This window comes from Lissotriton vulgaris, chromosome 4_1 (genome assembly GCF_964263255.1).
Source record: "Lissotriton vulgaris chromosome 4_1, aLisVul1.2, whole genome shotgun sequence".
NCBI lineage: Eukaryota > Metazoa > Chordata > Amphibia > Caudata > Salamandridae > Lissotriton > Lissotriton vulgaris.
Window position 1 is genome coordinate 1,987,383,616 of NC_141691.1, and position 25,866 is coordinate 1,987,409,481.

At 47.8% G+C, this 25,866-nt stretch overlaps 1 protein-coding gene across 1 annotated transcript in view; it reads left to right on the forward strand.

Moving 5' to 3' along the window:
- The window catches only part of RHPN1 (rhophilin Rho GTPase binding protein 1), a 362,986-nt gene that overhangs the window by 65,784 nt on the left and 271,336 nt on the right, over window positions 1–25,866 (forward strand). Inside the window, exon 2 of the mRNA XM_086966302.1 lies at window positions 11,418–11,533. Within this exon, the coding sequence (XP_086822428.1) occupies window positions 11,418–11,533 (116 nt within the window). The remainder of the gene's footprint in view (window positions 1–11,417; window positions 11,534–25,866) is intronic.

A 25,866-nucleotide genomic window follows, 5' to 3' on the forward strand; every position in this document is an offset into this window, starting at 1 on the left:
CGGTTGGGACAGGGATTTGCTAAAGAAACACTAAAACCCCGGCCTCAAGGGAGTAAGGTGTTATTGCCTATAAATGTCTTAACTTGCCTATGAATGTGTAGAGTTAGAAATAATATACTTATTTTTGTGATAAAAACAAGTGTTTGACTGGACATTGATTTATTGATACTATTGTGCACTCTGTCTTATGAGCTGTGTTCACTAATCTGTATTACTAGCTCGTCGCTCCAGATGCCTTTAACTGCTTGTCCACAACTACCAAAGAGAGTCAAGTGCAGACCGGGTACTTAGCCCAGTTGCTCAGGATCCATTGCAAGTCTTTACCCGGACATCAGGAGGGAAAGCCTTAAAACCCACCAAGGTTCGGCCCAGTAAGTCCTGCATGCCCTGAAAAGGCTTCCAACAACCTTAGTCTGAATAGTACAACATTGTACTACCTCTCCAATCTGCTTTTAGGAATCCAAAACAAAACTAGGAATTCTGGATTCTCCCACTTAAATCAGGTTCGTTGGCATATAATACATATACTGTCCATCTGAAGATGCTGGGGGGTCATAGCACATGGTTTCAGAAGGAAAATTAGTTAAAACATAAAACCCAACTAGAACTCCTTGTGAGCCTGGCTGCAATATTTTTGCCAGGACTGATTTTGCTTACAGTCTGGCACTGGCTGTATGAAGATGTCATACCAAGGCGACAGGGTAGTTGCATTCTTCAGAGTTACTTCTGCTGCCCTTGTAACGTCTGCCCACCTGACTTCCTCCTGGCCAAAAGCTAGTAGGGTCGGTTTGAGGCTGTCCAGGTGAAGTTTCTGCGTCTTTCAGTCTGTTAGTCTGGCATTTCTTCTGTCATCAAGCCACGGTTTTACTTGAAATCTTTGCCATGTATCAATGGGAGATTAGTTTACTTTCTGTTTTGATTCAATTCAGCTTTAGGACTCGAAATAATGGATAGATGGATGGCATCGGCACACTAGAGTAAGATTGTCGGGACACATGCAAGTATGCAAAAATTATGCTTGAATGTGATGTGACCGGCTTTGTCAATTCTCACACATTTTCAAAAGATGTACAATTTAACTGGCTGCCCTTTCACGGTGAGTTTGCTTTTTCATACACAAAAAGAATATCGGGGTGAGTTAAAAAAATGCAGGGGATTGAGATATCATGCCCAGAGGCATCGAACCTGCCTCTGCTGCTGGCTGGGACTCCATGCTACTGAAAAGGAAGCAAGGAAAATAACCACGGGTGTAGTTGATGTGCATCATCTTGGAGTCCTGACTAACGCATTTAAAAACAGGTTGTTCCGTTTTTTTGTGTTTTTTTTTGTTTGCAGATTTATATAGCGCAAACTCGACCCGAAGGTATTGGAGCGCTTTACATGAGCACAAGTTTGTTACACAAGGAAACTTTCATTTTTTGGGGGGTGGGCATGGGGAGATTAAGTGATTTGCCCAGGATCACAGGATATGGAGACGACCACAAGTGTGCTTGAACCTTGGTTTCCCAGCTCCAAAGTCGGCAGTTTAGCCATGAGAGCACATCCTCTCCCCAAAAAACGTTAAAAAAATACATCTAAAATGATTGCTTTGTGTATGTAATGTGTGATGCAAGTAACTGTAGCTTAACAGCTAGAGCAGTCGATTTTGAAGCTGGAGAACCAGGTTCAAGTCTGATGGGAGGCTCTGGCATCTGGGCAAATCACTTAATCTCCCTGTGACTACAAAAATAAGTGTGTCCGTCTGTAATGCAGCTGGTGCTCATGTAAAGCGGGTCGAGTTCGCAATTTATAAAACAGCAAAAAAAATTAAAAATGTAGTATCATTTAAATTTAAAATAGTCATTTGTGCATTCCAATGCAGTCACTCAATATTGGGCCGAATGATACACCAAGCAGCCAGTACCATTAAGTGCGAGAGAAATAATCTCGTAGTCAAAACTAAAGCCCACTCTATTTATGCTTTAAATGGGTAACATTAGGTCTAGTAACATCTGCACTGTCAAGCCACAGAGGGAGTTCGGGAAGTGAAGCCATGCAGGATTGGGACACATTAATCAAGGTGAAGTGAGGAGAAGAGAAAGAGGATTCGGAGAAATGAAATAAAATATTTCATAGGGAAGGAGGCACCAGGAAGCAGGGGAGGAGGAAGCGGAGGTGGACATCGAGAAGAGCAACAACAAAAAACGTGGAAACGTTAAACTTTTTTTTTTAAAACTTTTTTTTATTGAAGAATCGCATAGAAGACACAGCACTCCGTACCCCGGAGGAACTGCAGCAAGCACAGTACATCATAATCAGTGATTCAATTTAACATTAGAAAACATACCCTCCAACCCCTCCACCCCCTTTCCCAACCACCCTGACCCCTCCCTCCCCTTCCCACCCCCTGCACAGCGTCTCTCCGATACTGCATAAATTGTCCGTATATCAAACAGTATGTACATCCTCGCCCCTAAGTTCCCATCACACCTGCCCCTCCGCGTCCGCCCACCTTTTCCATATTTTATAATGTTTCTTGGGGCAGCCTCTGGCTTCGAACACCGGCCGTTCCAACCCCATGCAATAGTCAAGGCCTTTTTTCCACCCAACCACTTTGGGAGCTCTGGGGTCTTTCCATGCCTGAGCCACATCCCTCTTAGCTACCGTAAGGCCCAACAGGAGTAAGTGTCTCTTGTAGATGTTGCCTCCTACCCCTTCCAGAACATGAAGTAGGCACAATTTTGGGGTACGTGGGAGGTCCCACCCCAGCACCTCCGGCAGACAGTTCCACACCCCAGTCTAAAATCCCACCAGGCCACTACAGCCCCATACTGTATGCAGGAAGTCACCCATGTCGTGGCCACATCTCAGACACGCTGGAGACTCAATCAGGCCTGCCCTCCACAATCTCTCTCTAGTATAATATGCCCGGTGTAAGTATTTGAACTGTGTTAGACGCAGGCGCACGGCGATAGCCGCCCCCCTGGGGGATTCAAGAGCTTCTCGCCAATCCTCCTCCTTCAACTCCCCCCACATCTCTCACATGTTATCTCGTAATGGCTGTAGATCTGAAGAGCAGTGTGTAACTAGTGTCTGGTATATACAGGATATTTTCTTTTCCCCAAGATCCCCCATGAACACCTTCGCCTCTATCGGGCTAAATTCGGGCAAGGTATTCAGTTCCGCCAGTGTGGGTGTAAGGGCATGCCGTAACTGTAGATATCTAAAGAACTGAGTGCGGGTCATTTCGAATTCTTCACTAAGGTCTTGAAAGGATTTAAGTGTTGTGCCCTTCAGGACATGGCCCAAAGCAGAAATTCCAATTACGTGCCAACCTCGGAAGCCCTGCAACAATGCCAATGTCCGCAGCTGCCCATTTTGCCAGAGTGGGGTCACTTGTCAGTCTTCCCCACCATCCCATACGACGTAATGATTGTCGCCAGAGCTGAAAGACCACCTGGGTTGCTCTAGGCAGCCCCTTTCTCAGCCTTGCCGAGTACAAAATGGTGTGCAATGTATCTGGGTCCATCAGGTACCTCTCAAGGGCGTATGCCGGGTCTCCCCTGTCTCCGTACCACCATTCATTCAAGACTGCAAGATGGGATGCTTGGTAATAGGACAAGATATCGGACGTCGCCAATCCCCCATAATATGTGGACAAAATACAGGTACGGAGAGCCACGCGCGCCGCTCCCCCTGCCCATAAAAATTGGCTTAGAGCGGAGTTTACCTGTCGGAATCACTGCGATGGGATCGGGTATGGGTGATTCTGTAGCTGGTATAGCATGCGGGGAGGGCAACCATCTTAAATATTGCTGACCTGCCGTAGGTATTAAGGGGCATTCGGGACCAGCATTTCAGCTCTTGTTTTACTTTATCCCACACCGGGACGATATTACGTTCCCAAGCAATTGCCGGTGAGACCGTCAAAAACACTCCTAGGTACATGAGACCCACCGTCGCTATTTGTAGTGTCGAGGCCCACGTCCCAATCCCGGTGGTGTCACCCAGCATCCAGAGCGTGGACTTCCGTGGGTTTAGATATAGCCCTGATACTTCTCCAAAAATTCTCATTATCTCTAGGACCCGTGGCCCGGACCGATTCACATTTGTAAGGAAGAACAGAACATCGTCAGCATATAATGCGATTCTATCCGAGGGTCCTGCCTCCCACTCACAGCCCCGCAGATGCGCATCTATCCGGACCCATGCAGCTAACGGCTCCATAGCAAGAGCGAATAGGTATGGCGAGAGGGGGCACCCCTGTCGGGTGCCCCGCCCTGTTAGGAAGGCCGCCAATGTCTCTCCTGCCACCCTCACAGAGGCTGTCAGGTCGGTGTATAGCAGCCGTATGTAGGACATGAACTGGGGCCCCAGATTGAGACGTGGAAGGAGCGCAAATAGATAGGTCCAACTCAGAGTCAAAGGCCTTGTCAATATCCGCCAGTAGCAGTGCTGCCTGATCCCCGGTCTTACCCGTCGCCTCCACTGCCACGTGTGCGCTACTGGTGTTGTGCCTCGTCGCTCTTTGGGGCATAAATCCGGCCTGATCCGGGTGGATCAGTTCCGTGATATATGGGAGTAGTCTATTTGCAAGCGCCTTGGCCAATATTTTGGTCTCAATACAAGGGAGATCGGTCTGTAGGACTCGTGTCGGTCTGGGGGCCTTCCAGGTTTGCAGAACACCACAATTTCTGCATGCCTCTAGTCCGCTGGAGAAAGCCATCCTCTCTCGCCGCCTCTAGGGCAGCCTTGTAGTGGAGCCCTAACTGGAGGTGATATCTTTTGAAGAACTCGCTTGGAAACCCATTAGGCCCTGGGGCCTAGTTCCCGGTATTGAGCTCTCCCAGGGCTGTGCCCAGTTCCTCAGACGATAGCGGAACCTCAAGATGTTCCCGAATATCATCTGGGAGTGCGCGGGGTGGAAGGTCAGTTATGAATTTATCAACGTCCAGCGCAGGTAGATACTCCCGCGGAGCATGTTGGGCCGCGAAGTAGCGGGTGAAGCTATCTGCCAGCTCCTTCGGGGCTGAGATTGAGGCCCCAGTATCATCCCTAAGACCCGGTAACACTTGCGCCTGAAACGTGCTCTGGCAGAGCCTGTGGAGCATTGTACTGGACTTATCACCCCACTGATAGATTCTGCTCCTTGTTGCCAGCCAGACTTGCCGAGCCTCGTCCAACAGTAGGGACGCATATGATTGCTGCGCCAGAAGCAACTGCCCTACTCCCTCTTGATGACTCGCAGCCCCGCATTGAGTCTCCAACAACTCCACAGTCGCTGCGGCCTTCACTAGTTCCTCTTTCCGTTTCCGGCGCGCTGCTGCACACCAGGCTATATTCACCCCACGAAGCGTGGGCTTCAGGGCCTCCCAAACTGTCCTTATGTCAGACACGGTGCCTAATTTCTCCTCAGAGTAGCAAGCAATAGCCACCTCCATATGACGTTGGTAGGCTTCTTGTTGTAAGTTCCACGCGGAGAGGCGCCATCCAAATGGCTGTCTCCCCTTGTCTAGGGTGACTTCTATCACAACTGGAGAGTGATCCGACAGTCCACGCGGTAGAATAGACGCCGAGGTAACCCTCCTCACAACGGCAGTGGGGACAAAAATATAATCAAGTCTCAAACGATTTGTGAACCGCTGAGACATAGGAATACTCTCGTTCATGTGTGTGTAAGTAGCGCCATGTGTCCACCCAGCCCATGCCCTGTACCATGTCGCTCAGTTTGGTGGGAGTATCGGTAATGGGGTCACCCCCGGGCCTGAAACGATCAAGTCGGCATTGCATGACATCATTCCAATCCCCTCCAATCATTGCCAATCCCTCCGGAATCTCAGCCCATACTGTGAACAGTTTCTCAATCAGTGCCCACTGTAGTGGGGGTGGGGCATACACACTCCCAATTATTAGTGACTCCGTGCCTATCATCCCTTGTATGAAAACATATCTACCCTGCGGGTCAGTCCATTGCTTCGTGTGAGTATAGGACAATCTGCGGTGTATCAAAATCGCCACCCCCGAGACCCCCTCACAAACCCTGCATGATAAACCTGATCATAGCCGTATCTCTGCAGGCTAAGTGCATTGTTGCCCAGTAAGTGTGTCTCTTGCAGCAGTAGTATGTCTACTTCTCTATTTTCCCCATCCTTAGTACTGCGCCTCTCTCTATCTTATCGAGCACAGCCCGCACATTCCAACTCATCACTTTCATTGAGGCCCCAGTAGGTCTCCGCTCAGAGTTTTCAGCTTTCTAGGCGTAGGTGCAGCCTTCTAGGCGTAGGTGCAACAACAGAGTTAGCAATGGGCTTAGTGGGCATGGACACACCAACAGCATCATTTGAGACAGCCATGTGCAGAACAACTCCCCCCACCCCCCCCCCCCCACTCCCCCCCATCCCTTAACTTTCAGTTCCCCCCCTCTTCCCCCCCTCCAAAACACCCAACTTAGCGTACATTTCTTCAACTCTTCTTCAACCCCCGACCTCCCCCCCCCCCCCCCCCCCCCCATACCTCAGCAACATTGAAGTACCTGTCGCGGCATAGGATATCTCTAGCCCCCAACGGGATACCCGAGACCGTTTATCCCAACGGAGCCCCCCAACTCCCCAACTTAACCTTTAGATTATCGAACTTCCTCTAACCTGAGGCACGTGTCCGCCTTTTAGTCCGTCCCTCCCCACCCAACCCGCATCCCGTGTCTGTAGGTCTACAGTCTGCCACACAATATTTCGGTGCTACTGAAAAGCTTTCATCATCCGGCTAGGCTTTCTACGTCCTCTCACCTTGCCTGTGTTGTGATATATAGTCCAGAAAGGTAACCTGTGTTCCTTCGCCCTTCACGGATCCACCTTCTGGGTGTCTGGAGGCTTGGTCTCCTCCGAACTTCCCCCCATTAGCGGGAGAGCGTTTCGAAGAGCGGGATCTCCAGTTGCTTCTACTTCGTGAGCGTCTGGGGGTCCTTGGCGGCACCGCTGAGGAGGATGAATCAGAGTCTCGTGCCGGCGGAGTATACGGTCTAATTCGTACTGTCTCATCAGTCCAGGTGAACACTTCTTCAGGGGAATTAAAGAACAGAGTACGTGACTGGTAGACCACTTGTAGACTAGTCGGATAAAGTAAGGCATATTCGATTTTGAGGTTTCTCAGGCGAGTTTTAGCCGCTGTGAAGGATTGCCGCTGTTGCTGCACCAACCTTGTATAGTCTGGGAATATCAGGATCCGCTGATTGTCGCACATGAGGGGCTCTTTCAATCGGGCTTGTCTCAGAATAGTGTCCCGGTCATGGTAATTGAGTAGCTTGGCTATCACCGGCCGTGGCCGCTCGCCAACCGGCGGCTTCTGTGTAAGCGCTCTATGTGCCCGTTCAATGACAAAGCAACGAGAGAGGGATTCCGGTGGGAGCCAGCCCTCTAGCCACTTAGTGAGAAAGGCCTCCATGTTGCCCTTTTCACAGTCTTCCGGAAAGCCAACAAATCTTAGATTGTTGCGCCGAGCCCGCCCTTCAGCATCCTCTGCCCGGAGCGCCAGGCCCTTCTGTATTCCTTCCATACTGGCTACTTTTTTCTTTAATATCACCATGTCGTCTTCCACTCCAGTGATCCGGGCTTCTGCTTCTGTAATACGGGCAACTGCGTTGTGCAAATCTTGGCGCAGCAGAGTGAAATCAGCCCCAACGGCTCCTATTTTGGCATCCAACATGTCCCTAGATTGAGTGATCGCCGCCAGCAGAGCCGCATTGTCCGGCCCCTGGACCTGGTGACCCCCCGAGGCTCCGGCATTCCCACTCGGGCCGGTGAATTTGTCGATAGTCCCCTGTTTCGAGGCTCCGCCGCCGCTCCAGCCTCTGGTCATGATCTACGGCTGATAGTGTCGATCTCCGGGTCTCTTCCTGCGTCTCGCGTGGGTCCGGTACCTCGCCACCACGGGGGGGCTCCCCCTCTGCAAGATGTCTCCCCCCGCGGAGCACCGGGTTCAGACAGTCAAGCAGCCGGCGACTCCCAGTGCCCTCCCTGCGAACTCACCACGGCTCCTTTCTGTACGTCTGTCCACCAAGGGGCTCCTACTTCTCCAGTCTAAGGCTCAGACCAGTTCATCTGTGGTTGACGGGCGGTCTAATGGAGCTTACCGTATATACATTCTCTATCGCGGCGCTCCCGGTGTCCATACGACCATTACACTGCATCCAACTCAAGATGGCCGCTCCAAGGGCCCGGCCCGGGGCGCCCGCCGCTGCACCTCTCTTCCAGGAGAAGCCTACTCATTTGCGAGTGTGGAGTCTTGCCCTCCGTGGTCCGACACGACCGCCGGGGTCTCAGTATCCGCACCTCTGCTCACGATATCACTCTAGGCCGTCTCTGCGCACCTCCGGGTCTGCTCACTATGTGCGAGTCACCTCCGGGCCCCGGTCATGCCTCCGGGCCGTCGCCTCCACCTCCGGCCATCCAACGTCCAGCTCTCCGGGCTCGGCTACGCGGCCCCCATCCAATTCACCACCGCAGTCCTGGATCCACCTGCCTGCGCCGCTAGATCGCGCACGTCTACTCCTCACCCTTTCACCAGGAGTGCTGCTCCCTGATCAGCGCAGTCGGCCCTTCTCCTTTCCGGGCTCCACCAAACTCGAGGTCCCCGGCACCACTTTATGGAGCAGGCCGCTCCGTCTCCGGGCGTATTTCGGCACCTTCCGTACTTCAAAAATGGCCCAGATTCACACCAAGCCTGCCGGGCACCCTCCGGTGCACCGCACAACACCGGGACACTCTCGTGGTGCGAGGGAGGCAGGATATATTAACGAATGATGAATCGGCGGGACGGAGCTCTGTTCAGTTATGTCCGCCATGTTGACTGCCTTGGCCACGCCCCAAACGTTAAACTTTTAACCCTGACTTCTTGGTATTACAATTGTATTATCTTGGGCAAATCAATTATCTTTATCTGTGCACCCGGGATCTGGAATAACATCCCAGTATCCCTCAGAACTGGCCCAGTGCTTCTCCAAATTAGAAAGAGTTGAAGATGCATCTCTTTAAAGAGCAATATCACAATGCAGGTACAGTACACTTTTGCTCCCAGAACCCAGATCTATTATAACTCGTGCACTGTATACTTGCCTTTGACCCTCTGTTGTACTCCGCTGCTTTTTATGGCTAGGTTTGCATTTTAAAAATACCACATACATACATACTTTTTACCCTGTTGCCATAGAATTTGCATAACAGGACTGAGTGCGAAAATTCTCTGCTCCTGAATGCCAGTATAGTGAATTGTCTGCAGTCATGATTGTAAGGTAATTGTTGAGAAAAAAGGTGTTCAGGGGAGATGCAATAGGCAATGCCGTGTTTAATTTGAGCCTGTATTTGCCAGTGGCGTCACCAGTACTTATTTTCCGCATCAAATACTAACCAAGTACAAAGAGGGGAAAACACAAAGATCTGAAAGACAGATAAAGATGGAAAACCTGTCACATAGGAAGACTGGTGAAACCTACAAGAGTTATGGTAGTGAATTCAAGAGGCATCAAGTGTATTTAAGACTACCAGCTTTGTAGTAGGCGCATCAATGTTTAATTGCGCTGTCCTGGATCTGAACAGAGCTTGGGGGCCCTGTACTCTTTCTTTTATAAATTAAGGACTGTGCAATGGTTAATGTAAATATATTTATCTCCAAAAAAACTCCTATGTTTATGGATATGCTCAAAGGTTTACCATCAAAAGAACAAAAAAGTAGCACAAATTATTAACAGTCCTGTACAGCACAAAGGTAAACAAAATAGGGCTAGTGGGACACTTGGTATCACGTTCTGTTTGGCCAGCAATTGGTTGGATAGGCTACATCCAGGTCTTGAAAAGTCACTTCCACTATCAGGATGCGCTGCAAACGCAGATCATGTAAACTCACCAGGTGCCGCCTCTTGTCCCAGGTAAATCTCTATGCTTGCAGATCTTGTAAAGTCACTTCCACTATCAGGACGCGCTGCAAACGCAGATCATGTAAACTCACCAGGTGCCGCCTCTTGTCCCAGGTAAATCTCTATGCTTGTAATCAGCCCGCTTAAGCCGTGAACAAACTCACCCCCTGCTGCCACAGGTCCCAAGTCAAATTTAACGGGCAGCAGGAAAGCAGACCAAATAAAAATGATAATAGGACAGTCAGAAAGTGAGCAATATTGAGGAAAAAATCCAAATGAAAAGCAAGGCTGATATGAAAGCCACAACTTACAACGCTCTGGACTGCAGGCTGTTCTGTTGACCAAGAACACTGGTGGGGCTTGCCAGGGTGTCGTTTTGATAATCTTCTTTCTTGTAAATTTTGTTACTTGCTTAGTTCCAGGTTAGTCCAAAGTCCATGGTAGTCCAGGTAATCTTTCACGCAGTTCTTTTTACCTCGTCGCCAGTATTGTAAATAAAGATAATCCTTTGAGACCAGTTGTAATGTAGATAATATCGTAGGTTTATTCATAAAGATAATCACATCAGTAGATCACAGGAAGATAGTAAGTCCATTAGATGCCCCACCAGGAGCAGCCTCCTCGCTGCTCAGCCCATCCACACCAACTGACTCTCACCACATCCAAACCCAACCCAACATTCTACATGACCTCATCACAAGCTGAGCAGGAAGGCAGAGAACTACTGTAGGGAGAGTGCAACAAGTAAAAGGTAAACTACAACACTTTCATCAAGACCAGCCTAAATTTATCACTGTGAGTTTGTTCTGATTTTAATATTTACCATTGTAACTGTTGGGTCAGTACCAGGATTTTGAGTTCCTGACACAGGAGAGGATCTCTTCATGGTTAACCTTTTTCCGTGTTGGGCCAGTATGAGGCTTTTTGTCCCCATACTCCACATCCATGTGAGATGAAGCCAGTAGCTCCTTGCACAGCATTCATGCAAGAGACCTGCTTCAACGCTCCTCTTCCATGCTGATAGTGATGTGACCACTGCTCCCCACATACAGCATCCATGCTTGGGGGAGATAAAAATATGCACTTATTCATGCACACACTATCCCTTCGAGGGGAGTGTTGTGTGGTCTTTACACCTCTGGCAATTGTGATCCATACTGCACAATTTTGTACATTTTGGTTTTGCTCATAATGGGAGTCCTTAAAATACTCAAATAACCCTTCAGTCCTGGACTTTGTACATCTTGCTTGCAGGATAGCAATACTGAGTGTTAATGATGTGAACACACACTACTTTAGAACTATTTTGCCTTCATTGACTCTTTCAGGCAATCCAACCGTTTAGCTAATCTGTGTTGAATTTGACCCAGAACCAAGAATTACTGCATGCCGCACAAGGCTGTCTTTTTCTAGGTCTCGGTGATGTTATGTGGTGTGGTTTGCTATAATTCATTATTTATAATCCACTAATCTATATTGTACTTCTGGTGTTTCACTAGTTATTTATAATATTGTTTTCTTCATATCTTAGGGCTGTGATCCCCTGGCACAGACACAGCGAAGCAAGCTACAGCACCGCCGCGCCCGCATCAACCAGCAGATCAACAAGGAGATGCGGATGAGGGCTGGAGCTGAAAACCTCTTTCGGTGAGTGTGGTTATGTTCAGACAAGAGCACAATGTGGGTTGCTGGGCGCTACAGACCATTTTACAGAGGATTCTTATTCTGTTTCTCGTTGCAATTTTATCATGAGACGAGCTTCGTCCAGTTGGCTTTTGGTGTATTGGAATATACATAGATCTAGAGGTTTATAAAAAATAAAAAATAAACATTTTTATAGGGAATAAGCCAGTTCCTAGGCAACTGCCAAATAATGGCTTGGGAAAATAGTTAACTGCTTTACATGGGTTCATGGAAGTAGAGTGCTGGAAGATAGTGCCTAAAATAGAAGCTAGCACCAGTTTATTCTATTGATCGTTCATTGAAAAGACTAAAGGATCTGCTGAGGCGACTGACACATTTGTATGCTATATGTGCTGATTTTGTCTTTGTGAATGCATACTAGTTACTTTAATATGTGTGTGTGTATGTTGGTGCCTCCACATTTGTTATCTTCAGTGTAGTGAGCACCTTAATTCTTAAAGGACATCGGGAACTTTCAAATATTGCAGTGCATACCTGAGGATCAAAATCAACAACTGGTGTTGGGGTGGACTCGGGGCAGGGTTTTGAGGGTAGAACTGCTTGTCAAATGGAATTGTTAGGTGAGGTAAGGTAGGGTTAAGCATGATGAGTTAAAGAAGTGCATATTATTCCAAGGTTAGGGGCGGGTGATGGAACTGTTGATGAGGTGCTCTGAAATGAAGGTATACCTATCTGTTTGTATCTAGAAGGCTTATGTTTATTGCAGGGATAGCGCAATACTGAAGTTTTGGAACTCTTTGGTATTATACACTCTCCTAAATTGGTATTCTCTTATGAACATTAGATTGGTGGTTACTAGAATCCCGAGTAGGACAGAGTTGTGTTTTTATGTGTCTTGAGGAGAATATCTCTGTTTTAGGGTTGAAATTATGCAAATAAATGAAGTCCTTCTATGTCTGATTTTTCCTTGGTGTGTAATGTTACTCAACTCACGCGGGAGGCACATCAAAGTCACCTGGACTGCAATACAAGCATATAGTGCTCTCCTTATTGCAAAGGGCTCAGTTAAGTGGAGCTCATAGAAATAGCTACTGGAATAAAAAGACACAAGGTGTCGGGTATAGTGACTACAGTGTATTCGTAACTGGTTTCCAATGGGAAAAGCATGTAGCACAGTCACAACTTGGACCAGGGACTGGTTTTACAGTAAGTCTTCATAAATAAAATCCTGCCTATCCAACCGGATGTTGAGTGCATCAAAGTAGCGCAAAGTGGAGCTTATGGACTAGAGTGACACAATGCGTGTGTTAACAACTCATGCCTCTACCACGTATTCATTTCAACGCTATGCCTTTGCCATGCATTGTTTTTACTACACATACACGTTTATTGTGGTATACTCCAAAAATGGGCAGTATGGCAGCGTGGAGAGAACAAGCTAGACAATTGTCAAAAGATGTTGACTAGTCAAGCAACATTAACTCTGATTGTTTACTCTAATTGCTAGCATCTCATAGGTCACCCTGGGCAGCTACCACAAAAGACTTATGGCGTTTTCCTGGACGAATACCAACAAAGTCCTAGTTGAGAAAGAGCCTCTTCACCAGATCCTTTTCCAAAATATTGAAACTGGGAGTGCGGAGGGGTGCAAGGCTGATAGTTTGTCAGCTCAGCTGGGTCCTACCCAGGCTTCTTACCCAAAGAATTTATAAAGTCCTGTTGGACCGGTCAGCCTTAGGGTGGTCTTCCCCTACCTTTTTGCCCTTACGCCTCCCATTTTCACTGTACCTTTTTGTTGGACCTCGGACTCTGGGCGCCTCACCATTGCTTAACAGTGCTGAGGTGCAGGTGCTCTTCCCTAAAAGCTTGTGATGCTGGCATATCTGCCACAAGCCCCTGCTACTGCTGTAAGGCTTCACTCTCCATAGGCTAGCATTGGGAACCCCCTTATGGGATCATTTCTGACAGGGACCTAATAAGTCTGTCATGTTTGGTCTTGGACTCGGGCGGGCAACCCGTTCCAATGATATATCGGTTTGGGCACTACTACGCTAGGGACCCTACTTTTAGCAAAGTGGGCCTTTTCCTGCATACACTTAGATTGGGCACTGCAGACTCCACCCCCCCCCCCCTCCCCTCTGCATACTAATAGCTGCCTGGGTTGGGAGGTGGGAGTGGTGATTCACACCTTCTCCCCTTGGATGGGCTGTGATGGGCTGCCCACTGTAGCCTTAACGGCAATTTTCTCAACACTGTGACAGCTAGGTCAGGGAAGGCAGGGAACATCCCAGAATTCCCTGGACTCTTCCAGAAGCCCCTGCACCCAGACCCTTCCAGATACTTCTACCACTTTCTAGCCCCTAGACTGAAAGATATATAAGGGAGGGCCATGGCCTCACTTCTTGGCTACACCCCTGGACTAAGAAGAAGCCCTGCTGGAGTACAGACTGCTGTGCTAGAAGGATTGCCACTCTGCTGGAGCTGACTGTTCCTAGCCCTGCTGATCTGGTCCTGCAAAGAGGAGACTGAATCAACTCCTCCAGGGTGTCTCCACCGCTGACTGACTTGCTCCCTAGTCATTGGGGGCTAACAAAGACTCCAGACTTCCAAGGACTGTCCCTGCAGCGTTGTGGAACTGCTCGGCTGCAAGAAGGAACAAAAAGGACAGCAACGACCTGTTTATGAAGTGCCCCGGCAGCGCTATCCTCCTGAACATCACCGCCACTACCTGGGAACCTTAACTGGACTGTAACGCGCTGTGAACTGGAAGCGCTGAGAGCCTGGGATTGCCGCCGCTGGCCCGAGCGGGGCGCGTCCCTTGAGAGCAGCCTTATAGCACTGTGTGCGGGTGCCTTCTCATTATAGGCAAGCGGCCTCCAAATTGCCCCCAGGATCACCGCTGCCGGCCCGGGACCTAACTGCGCCGTGAATCGCTGAGGCAGAGCAGAATTACGTGCCCGGGATCACCGCCGCTGCCCAGGAGGCGAGAGAAGCTCAGCAAGGATTACCCTCCTGGCGTCAGGGACCCGCCGCACTGTGATTGGGTGTTGGCGTGGTGGTTGTCCCAGCAACAGAAGCATCTCCCTGAGAGCCGCGCTGGGACTGAAGGAGCGCGAGGCATCACCATGCAACCCGGCCCTGGCCCGCTGCTGCCTAGAGTGACGAGGGGCCGAGCCGAAGGGTCGCCTAGCCTCCGGGATTCCCTGGGTGAAGCGCTGCAGCCAGAAAGGAGACACGCCAGGAGCGGGCGGGCCGCCTCCCTCCTCATCCGGACGCCAGCAAAGGATCCCCGCCTCCTTCGCAGGTACGCCTCCATACCAGCCTGGTTTTGGTTGTCGGGCGGGGTGCGGGAAGTCTCCACGTGGGGCGGCTGGCTTAAGATGGCTGGCGGTATATTTGAAACCCTAGCGAGCCCTGCTCCCAGCAACATTCACGTACCGGGGCTCGCGACCTTCTGCCTCCTTCAGGGTGGGCCGGTCTCTGGGATTGTGCCTTTCTTTAGGTTGGGGCGCCAGCGGGACTGCAAGGAGTACGGCTGGGGGGGCATTTCCTTTTAAACACCAGACACAGCTTCAGTTAACAGTGGCTGGCCGGACAGACTGTTATTCCTGTTGGGGGCATTTAAAAAGTACCGCAGAGGGCGCCAACAGTTCACACTGTTTCCCCGGTTCCTGCTACTTGGGAACTGCAATTGTCAGACTGCGGGCTGGAGGCAGGGAGAGTCCCTGCACACGTTTTTTTCTGGAATACAGACCCGAGACTGAACTCAGAAACCATCCAAACATTTCTCCAACAGACTCTGTGCACCTACAAGACTTGTTTCCATAGACATTAACAACAAATAGCACCATTTAAGAACTCTTGATGTATTTGCGGATTTTCCTTTATTATTGATCCTGCCTGGGAACTGGGTTTCTCTTGTTATTGCTCTTACCTGAAAGCTGGGGTGATCTTGTTATTGACTTTGCCCGGAAGCTGGATTTATTTGATAATTCATCTTACCTGAAACTGCGATAAAGATATTCTTATTTATATATAAAACTGGTGTGGTGCTTCTTTTGTGAGTGTTTTTACTGTGTTACTGGTGGTGTGTGTTGCGCAAATACTTTACACATTGTCTCTGACGTCAAGCCGTCCTGCTCTGCGCCTGGCTACCCTGTTGGAAGTTGTGGTCCCTACTTGGACTAGGGTGCATACCTTGGCCAACTAGTGACCCCGGTTCTAACAAGACCCATTTACACTAAGGTACCACCACCCATTGGAAAGGAAGAATTGACGAAATCGCAGATAGAGTTTGTGAGGACGCATGCGGCCTAATGCTCGGAAACTTGCCAAAAGACAGGGTCTATCTGGAGAGCCCTATTTTATGAATAGTAGGGAATGGAAGACCTCCACAGCAGCCCTTATAGGTGTTGGTGAGATATCTCCAAACGTCATCTTGTCCAGGACAGGATTATTAGTAATGGGCCTCGATGCTACCATCAGCTGTATTTTCTCATAGATATGGAGTTTCTTTTTTTTTTTTTTTTAATTGGCCACATTTTCGCAAAAAGCTTGAAACAGCGTTTCTTAAGGATCGGGAAAGTTTATTGGGGCTAAATGAAAGTGTGGAGAATCTTATTGCATAGCCATTTGCTGAATTGACGGGCGGAAAGGATGCATGGATATTGGAAGTCCTGCTCCAAACATAGGATTCTCACCCCCTCAGGGACAGTCCTCCTCGGCCGCAGCCTGTCGCATTCATTACAAAGGCTGCATAGAGGGTTCTCGGGTGCTAGCTGCATTATGTCGTTCCAGAAGGAGTGTGAAATACTCCTACGTAAGGGTGTAGGCTTACGACTGACTCTTCGCTGTTCACAAACATTTCCAGGGGTTTAGAGAGCTGCGCCCGTCACAGGTCTCGGGCTCGGCTGAGCTGGGTTTCTCACCGCTTCCAATCACCTTTCTAAACCAAAGGTGTTTTGAAATCGGATCCTCCTCTAAAGATTTCTTTCCCCATCTGTCCCGCCAGCTCTGCTGTCTCCGGAGCCTCCTGAAGTCCTACTTCTCTTTGTATCCGTAGTTATCTGTTCTGCTGCTTTGATATTTATTTGCGAGTTGGATATAGCGCCCAGGGGTGGTTTGCTTTAACAGTGGGAGCTTTGCAAACCTGACACTCCATCACTAGCGCTTGTCATGCTGTGGCCTCTTTGCCAGCTCCTTTCTTATTCAGGAGCAGTGACACACACAGTGTGACTCTCTGGCCCACATGGAGGCTGTATACCTCTTCCGCCCGGCCCAGGGGGGCCCCTGGTTGTGCTCTGGTCTGTATAGGCTGTATGTCATTCAATCAGTCATTTATAGGGAGCGGCAAATCCCCAGTGAGTGTGTCGAGATGCTGCCTGGAGGTTTGTTCATTCAAACATCCAGGCAGGTCTTGGAGTTCTTTCCTGAATGGCAGGTGCGAGGGGCGAGCCTGTCGTGAAGGCGTCAGTTTAACTTTCTGGGCTAAAAAGCCTTAACACTCCATGTTAAACCCAAAAAATGATAAAGTACCTCCATGGTCTGCAAGTCGACACTCTTCATTGTTAAAATTTGAAAAGTTAGTTCAGTCAGCCATGACAAAAAACAGAAGGTAGTAGGAAGTAGGTCAGCGGTTCCCAAACTGTGCGCCGTGAAAACTTGCCAGGGGCACCACGAACAGATGAGCACATAGTTTGGGAATCAGTTTTAAATAGTATGGCATCTGAATTCAGCACTGCTCCGTGCGATCAGGCCTACAGTGGTTGCCCTGGGCCATAAGACAGTGCCATTAGCTTTTAAAGTGAAGAAACGTTCTTGTTTAAAAAACAGTACTTTTAGCAGATACTAAGTAAAGCACTAAGTCTGATGTACGGAAGTAAAACACAAGCTTCAAGAAATATCCTGTTTTAATTGGAAGAAACTGTCATATTTTACATTAGCCATCTACATGTCAAATATTTTAATGACTTAGTTCTTGCTTTGCCTGTTAGAGCCAAGCCCGACTGCTAGTTCGGGTCTTGTTCGGTTCTCTCTAAATGTGCTGGCTTGCCGGCTCCATTAGGGGTTCATACTTACCTTCTCACACGACAGGACCACATTTTAGAATGTCCAGGTTTTAGTCAAAAGACCCACCTGTTCAGTAGTATAGCAAGGCTGCCCTGGTCCCAGCCTACACATCCTAAAGAGTTGGTTACTAATTAACATATGTAAGGACATCGCATACAATGACGTAGCAGGAAGTGACGGCACATCTCAGTAATATCCCTCATGAAAAAGGGATTAGCCTACTGCACAGCCAAACGTGAGATACTGTACAAAAATATAAATATATGGACACCATGTTTGAATCCGTATCGAAGTCAACAGTTACATTAACTTGATGTCTGAACACCAACCATCCTTTTTTTAAACAATGTGAGGCTAAATTTAAAGCATAATCAATGCATCTCTAAACATTAAAATATTAGTTTAGATGGAAAAATAGGCTACAGTGTATGCTTAACATACAAACAAAATTGATGGATACAGATATTGAGTGTGAAGCTACACACCTATTGTTGTTGCATATACTTAGAGCTAATGAGGTTGGTAAACAGGATGACATGACATTAAAACAAATTATTTGGGACACGTTTTAAAATGTGATATGGTACATGAGGCTTGTGCTCTGAACTTGCCTCCTGAACCGCAGAACATATGCGCCTTACATAAACAAAATAATGCAGTCACATACAAACTACTTTTTTATAAGTCACATCACATATATGATTTTTATATTGAAATATATAACTGAGTTTAGAAATAGCTGAAAGCGAAAACATATTTAAACAAACATGTGGCACTCTGGAATTACATTTCATACTGGCGTTACAGAATAACATTTGCTGGGTGTATGTGTTTTAAAGAGTTGGGCACTTACTGCTTCCTTCTTGCATTGGCACCTTTATAATCCAGGAAAAGGTTCTTAGGGTGATGCTAATAGCGTCCAAGATCACAACCTGCTGAGCAATTCCCACAGTGAGAGGAGGCTGCCATTTGGATGACAATGCCCTGAGGTGTCAGCCCAAGTAGATGTGATGCAGGAACAGGAAAGAAAACACAAGTAGACACCGTGACGGAGCACTATAGAGACACTCAAACACTTCCCAGCCTTCCTTAGCCACATGCTTAAAAATACCAGTAGTGCTGGTAGAAAACTGGCCAGGGGGCAAACGTAATTGGCTCGTTTATTTACTGTTGGGGTTTTTGTGTACATGCCACTTTAGCACACTCTGTCTGTGATGCAGAACCCCCTATGTTTTTTTTAACAACTATTGGATGTCTAGTAAGCAAGTGACCAACCACCGGACAAAAGAGGAGAAAAATGGAAGTACTCCAGAGGCCGGGCTTACATCCCCGCCACCCGCAAAATAAACAAGCATTGGAAATGCAATAGGTCTCGCAGCATTAGAGTTAGTGCTTTTAGAATTGTTTATGGGTTTTTTTTGTAAATCTTTAGCATTTTTCTTTCCTGTAGCCAATGCTAAAGAATTACAAATAAAAAAAGCCATAAACAATTCTACAAGCTCTAACTCAAATGAGGGTGAGGGTGAGTGTGAGTGAGGGTGAGGGGTTGAGGGTGAGGGGTTGAGGGTGAGTGAGGGTGAGTGAGGGTGAGTGAGGGTGAGGGGTTGAGGGTGAGGTGTTGAGGGTGAGTGAGGGTGAGGGTGAGTGAGGGTGAGGGTGAGTGAGGTGTTGAGGGTGAGTGAGGGTGAGGGTGAGTGAGGGGTTTTGGGTGAGTGAGGGGGAGTAGTTGAGGCTGAGTGAGGGTGAGTCAGAGTGAGGGTGAGTGAGGGGTTGAAGGTGAGGGGTTGAGGGTGAGTGAGGGTGAGGGGTTGAGGGTGAGTGAGGATGAGTGAGAGTGAGGGTGAGTGAGGATGAGTGAGGATGAGTGAGAGTGAGGGTGAGTGAGGGTGAGTGAGGGGGAGTAGTTGAGGCTGAGTGAGGGTGAGTCAGAGTGAGGGTGAGTGAGGGGTTGAAGGTGAGGGGTTGAGGGTGAGTGAGGGTGAGGGGTTGAGGGTGAGTGAGGGTGAGTGAGGGTGAGGGGTTGAGGGTGAGTGAGGATGAGTGAGAGTGAGGGTGAGTGAGGGGTTGAGGGTGAGGGGTTGAGGGTGAGTGAGGGGTTGAGGGTGAGTGAGGGGTTGAGGGTGAGTGAGGGGTTGAGGGGGAGGGGTTGAGGGTGAGTGAGTGAGAGTGAGGGGTTGAGGGTGAGTGAGTGAGGGTGAGGGGTTGAGGGTGGGTGAGTGAGGGTGAGGGTTTGAGGGTGAGGGGTTGAGGGTGAGTGAGTGAGGGTGAGGGGTTGAGGTTGAGGGTGAGGGGTTGAGGGTGAGGGTGAGTGAGGGTGAGGGGTTGAGGGTGAGTGAGGGGTTGAGGGTGAGGGGTTGAGGGTGAGTGAGGTTTTGGTTCCCCAGTCCTGCCCTGACAATCAACACTTTACTTTGGGACAGAAGATCTGTTCGAAGTCTCCTCTGGGTGGGGTGATGAACAGCTGCTTGGCTACACAAAAACACACCCGAAAGAAGCAGTATTCAAATATTCCTGGAATTTCGCGATTCTGTAGCAAATACCAGGATAAATAAAACTGCCAAAATGCCAACATTTCCCAGAGAACCTCCTGATTACAGCAAAATTTAACTTTGTATTATGTGGGTAGACTTCAAAAGCCACACAAATTAAAAGAGCAGACTAACTTGCACAACAGCCGGTAACAGCATTTCACCCGAGCTTACATGCGTGAAGAGATATTTACAAACAAGGAGGCAGATCAAGAAAGAAGAGAAACACCTGACCTCTTCAAAAGAGCTGGACAAAGCAGAACTGATGGAACATAAAGAAATTACTGTGGAAGTAGTAAAAGGCGCTTTAGGCGGAGATGTGCAAATTACAACGTTAAAATTATCAGAACTTGACCTCGTGTGAGTGTGTACCACGACAATCTGAGTAGGTCCAAAAATGTTTCTCCTACTAGGAAAATTCAGAAATTAGGATTTTGTCTACGATTAGCAAACTTTTTTTAATTTCTCAGAGTCCCATTGGCTACAGATAAAAATGTCCGAAAAATCAATGTTTTTCACACACGCCACAAACCAAAATTCTGCTTATGTTCGCTGGTGAACAATCTGCGGGTTTACAGGTAGGGTTAACATGCATCTTAAATTATTTTCTCTTACTCCAGGTGGCAGGAAAAAGTGCTCTTCGTAAGATCCCCATGGAGGCCCGGTGACAGGTTTCTCCACCAGCACCACCACTGGCACCTCACTCTGCATCGGTCGGTTTTTGGCACCACTGTCCTGTGCATTGTTCAAAAGCTGCAGTTTGGAGCCCCAAGTGTCCACACTAAAATTGTGCTTCCACAACCAGGAAAGCGTTAACTGGGAAAACTAATGATAAAAGGGGACAGTAATAAATCGCAGTACCTTGCAAAACTGCGTCTCGATTCCAGGAAATGTACTAAGCAGCCAAGCGCTTTAGTTAGAGTTCCGAGATAAACCAGGCGCTAGAATCTGCCAGTACAAATGCACTTGCAGGGAGGGGAGGAGGCGGCAATGTGGCAGGAGACTTTAGAAACCAACTCAGCCCTGTGCTTTACCTCATAGTAAAGCAAAAAGCAAACAGCAAAAAATGCGTGAGCAAACGCAGTTCAACCTCAAATCCGAACAAGAAAGGGTGGAGGGGGCAGGGGAGGAGGGGTCCGGGGAGGAGGGAAGGGCCAGAGGGACTTGATGGGAGTGGTGGGGGGGAGGGGGAGGGTATAGAGAGGGAGAGGAGGAGAGACAGGACAGGGGGAAGCAGCAGAGACACGGCGGGTAAAATAAACAAACAAGCCTTTCACCGTAACACGGCGGGCAGGGGAGGGGGCGGAGAGGGGAGAGGTGCGACACGGCAGGCAGGCAGGGGAGGAGAGTAGGAGGAGGAGGGGGGAGGAGAGTAGGGGAGGCACGGCCTAGCGGCAGGCAGGCAGGGGAGGAGAGGAGGAGGGGGGAGGAGAGTAGGGGAGGCACGGCCTAGCGGCCGTGCAATCAAGTAGTGAGGGGGCGGAGCTGGGGGAGGCTGTGAGAGAGAGTAGGCAAGGCAGGCGGCTGGGGGCATGTGGCACGCGCATTTAAGCTCAATGCGCATGCGCATTGAGCTTAAATTTCTCGTGCACTGCAAGGAATCGCCACGATTCCTTGCAGTGTGGATAAAGAGCGGATAAGTGCCAATACTCTCGCCTTGCTCGATGCGCATGCGCATCGACAGGCGAGACCTAAAAACATAATGGGGAGCCACGGACAACTGGCAATAGATAAAGGGAGCCACGGGTCAAAAAAGTTTGGGAACCACTGAAGTAGGTGGTTGAGGCGGGATCTTCCTGCCTTTCTGAGAGCCTGATGGGAGGCAGAGCTGTGCGGGTGGGAGTCCGTGTATGAGTGAAGGCTCATCGGCTGGGTTAGGAACTTCAGGTTGTACAGCTAGCTGCACGTGCTGTTTTCACACACATGACAACGTAATGTTTTAAACTTTTTCTTTAAGATGATTACAAAAAAAGTTGTTTTCTGATATTATAAATGCCCACAGTGAACGTCCCCACAGTATTGCCTCGCATTCGTTTGGTTTTCAAACCTTTCAATGCAAGTTTGCAGGGATGAGGGGGGGGGGGGGTGACCTCTGTAAGTGCGTGGGTGTTTGTGCTCTGCATACAGCGCAGCAGGGTCCTGACATGGTCGGACTGGCCCTCGGGCCATGCGGCCCTTTGGCAGGTATGTCACTCTTACTCCATACAGTTGGCTGTTCGGTGTGTCATTCCACCCCGTATACAGAGCTTAACTTGCAGTGCATTCAGGACTACTGTACAGCTCAGAAGTACACTGAATCATTAAACATTACGTTACATCTTACAATGTATACAGAAGGCCATCATTTTTCTTTAAATTTAGTTTTTCACTGCAACAGGCTTTTAAAAATATTTTTGTCAGGACCCAAAATGTAAGCCAGACGTTTAGTCTGCACCAACACTTGTTTAATTCTGTTCTGGACCTGAATTTTGTGAAAAGTTTTCACTCGTTTGCAGATATATTGCCAGAGTCAAACACGTGCAAAGCACTGAACGGAACTGGAAGATAATGCATGGCGCTTTACCAAATCTCCAGCTAAACCAATAAGTACATTAGTTGAATATATACAATTTGCATTATCGCCTGCTCTGTCTCAATTCCTGTGTAATCCAGCTTGCCGTGTCCACAGCAATTACTTACCTGCCTTGCACTATTTACATCTCTTCCAGGAGTAGTACTGTGCTGCGCTATCAGCCGTCACAGCCGCTCTGCCCTACTCCCTCCTTTGTTCTGCTTCTGGTATCGCTAGCTCCGCTCCACTTCGTGTATCGCCAGATCTGCGCCATTTCCAGAATTAACTGGGTCCTCTTTATTTACAACACCTATCAACATTTAAAGATCTGTCCAGGGATGGAGCTGAGGAGGCGATTGGGCTCAGAAGCCGCCTCCTGCTTTTTCTGGGTGAAACCCGTAGTCAGTATGGTGACAATTTCTGACCGGTCTGCCATAATATTGGTGGAGGGGCTGGGTTAGATTGCAGATCTTAACTTTGCCTGGTTCAGAATAGGAGTCCAACAGCACTTTTCAGGTAGCATACTACACATTCAATTGAATGTTATCAGCACTTCTTGGTAGGGTTGTTAGACTTTAATGGAATGTCAGATCCCATTCAGGAGGCCACTGGGCCACACCCGTGGAGGGTTTTGAGGCCCTGTAAATCTGCTGTCCTGGGGCTTGCCCTACTATGGCTCTACAAACGGGGTAAGTACAGCCCTTCACTCATAGCAGAAGAGCAGGCGAGTAGTCACAGACTTCTCAGAGAAGTTAGTGAGTGAAGGATACTCAGGCTCCAGAATCAATACCACCAGAAACATAGGTCACCTTACATTCAGTTATGCACAAATACCCAATTACATGGTGCAGGGCTTGGTGTATGGGGCCTCCTCGGATTAGATAATCAATTGGCTCGAGTGGGTTCCCCTCTCTGATAGTGGTGAACCCCCTCCTTTCCCCCAATAGAGCATGTCCATGGTCAGTCATGTAAATTGGTGGGTGCAACTTGTGCCTCTTGTATCTAAGTTAGCGCTCGGTTCCTTTGGTCTAGGCCCATTCGGTCTCTTACCTACTTCAGATTAGCAGCTCCTGGCCTTACTCCGCCATCTCAGCCACTTAACAGTATGTAGTTTTAGTGTGGGATTGCATTCTTCCTGCCAGCCGCAGTGGGATTTTCACCAGCAGTGATGTGGCAGACCAGGGGAGGTGTGAGAGGCTGCTTTCCCTCTTACCCCGGCAGCAGGATCTCGCTGGGTGCAGGCAGGAGCCTCTAGACATAACTGTAAAAACCAGAGAGGTACCCCTTGTGTAGGCCAAGGGAAATAGGGTTATTCAACCTAGGTAAGAGAAAGGGCTCCCTTAAGGCACAGATAAAGACAGGTATAAAATAATGTACCTTATGACTTAACAAATACATACAACAAAATATGGAAAAGTTAAAAATTCATTTATTTGAATATATTAAAAAAACAATCAATAGGGATAACTAAACTAAATCCCTAAACTAAAACAAGATAACATTGAGACATTACATATAATTGCGACCTGCACAATTACAAGCAGACAGAACAGTTACAAAATGCATTTGTTGGATACAGGTTTGTATATTCTTTCTCCGCTCTAATATCACCAGAGTAGTATCACTACCAAATCAGCGTATCTATTATGGTGTTGGAGACTTGAATTATACGCTTTAGGTTGCGTCAACGCGTTTCGGGGATAACTCCTTATTATGATCACCTTTATCAAGACATACATTTTGTCTGCCAGAACCAGAGGGTATGTAAAATCGCCCTAGGAGTAAATGTCATGCAGAAAATTAGCATCATTTTTAACTCAGTGGACTTATAGCATTACTGTAGTTAATACGTGGAAAAAATCACAACATATTTACAATTCATTGTCTTCGGTCATCTCTATTACTTATGTTGGTTACAATGGACACCATTTTTTTTCTCTAGGTTAACATGTGCATTTTTTCAAAATATTAGAAAAACCTTAGAAAAACAGAGAAACTATTTACTGGAAGTGGCTCATGGCTATTGACTTTGTCGCTCAAAATTTGGCTACATGGTTTATCGACAATAAAAATTACTGCAAACATATCCTGTATTTTCCCAATATGTCTTGAGTTAACAAAGCAGTAAGTAAGGCTATTGTAGAATCCATGGGAGGCAAGGTTGTTGATCAAAGATGTTTTAATTAATTAAGCAGTACAGGTAGAAACATCAGATCATGTCGTGGTCTAGGCCAGAGTGAACAGCCTGTGGAATGCACTCTGAGAACACAACAGGATTCCAAGAATCCATGGTAACAGAACTAAAGAGATAAACATAAGTAGAAATGCACTTTATAGAGAGAGGGAATACAAAGAATACTACATCACCTCCTTTTCTCAAAAGAACAAAATAAAAAAAACAAAAAAAAACCAAAGTAAACAAGAGAGAAACAAACAAACAGAAATATTACTCTCTAAACCTCAAAGGTCTGTTAACAATGCGAGAACTCTTCCTGACACCGAAATCAGTGGCAGGAGTCTTAGTGGGAAAGAAATTAGTGGATTTTTTAGAGACATCCGAGGTTGAAGAAGCTTTTGTGACAACATAAGTGTTACTAACAACCTTAGCAACTCTGTTGAGATTCCACCAGAAACCTCCCTCAACTTGTACAGCATTTCCCACAATCTTAACCACTTTTACAGGAGGCCCAAACGTGCTTTCCCCTTTACTGACATGGACCGATTTCCTAATCCTCACACAGTCTCCAACTTCCAAAACGCTCTCTTTCGCACCTCTCCTTACATCAAAGTTTTCCTTTTGCTTGGATTGAGCATGCAGAACATTATTCTTTACAATGGACATGAGACTCGAAACATCAGAACTAGACTTCATCCACTTAGACATCCACCCAGGACAAAACGAAGTGTTAGGCTTTCGGCCTCTCATTAATTCAAAAGGAGAGATCTTAGTGGAGGAGTGAGGAGTGGTCCTATAAAACCAAATCATGCTCTTCAACGCTTTGCTGACCTCAACATTACTACTCCTAGCCCACTTTACACAGTCACCAATAACTCTGTTCATCCTTTCGACAAGACCATTCCCTTGAGGATGATAAAGTGAACTCTTGACATGCTTAACAGCTGAATTGGATAAAAAATCAACAAACTCATAACTCACAAATTGCTTGCCATTGTCGGAAACTAACACT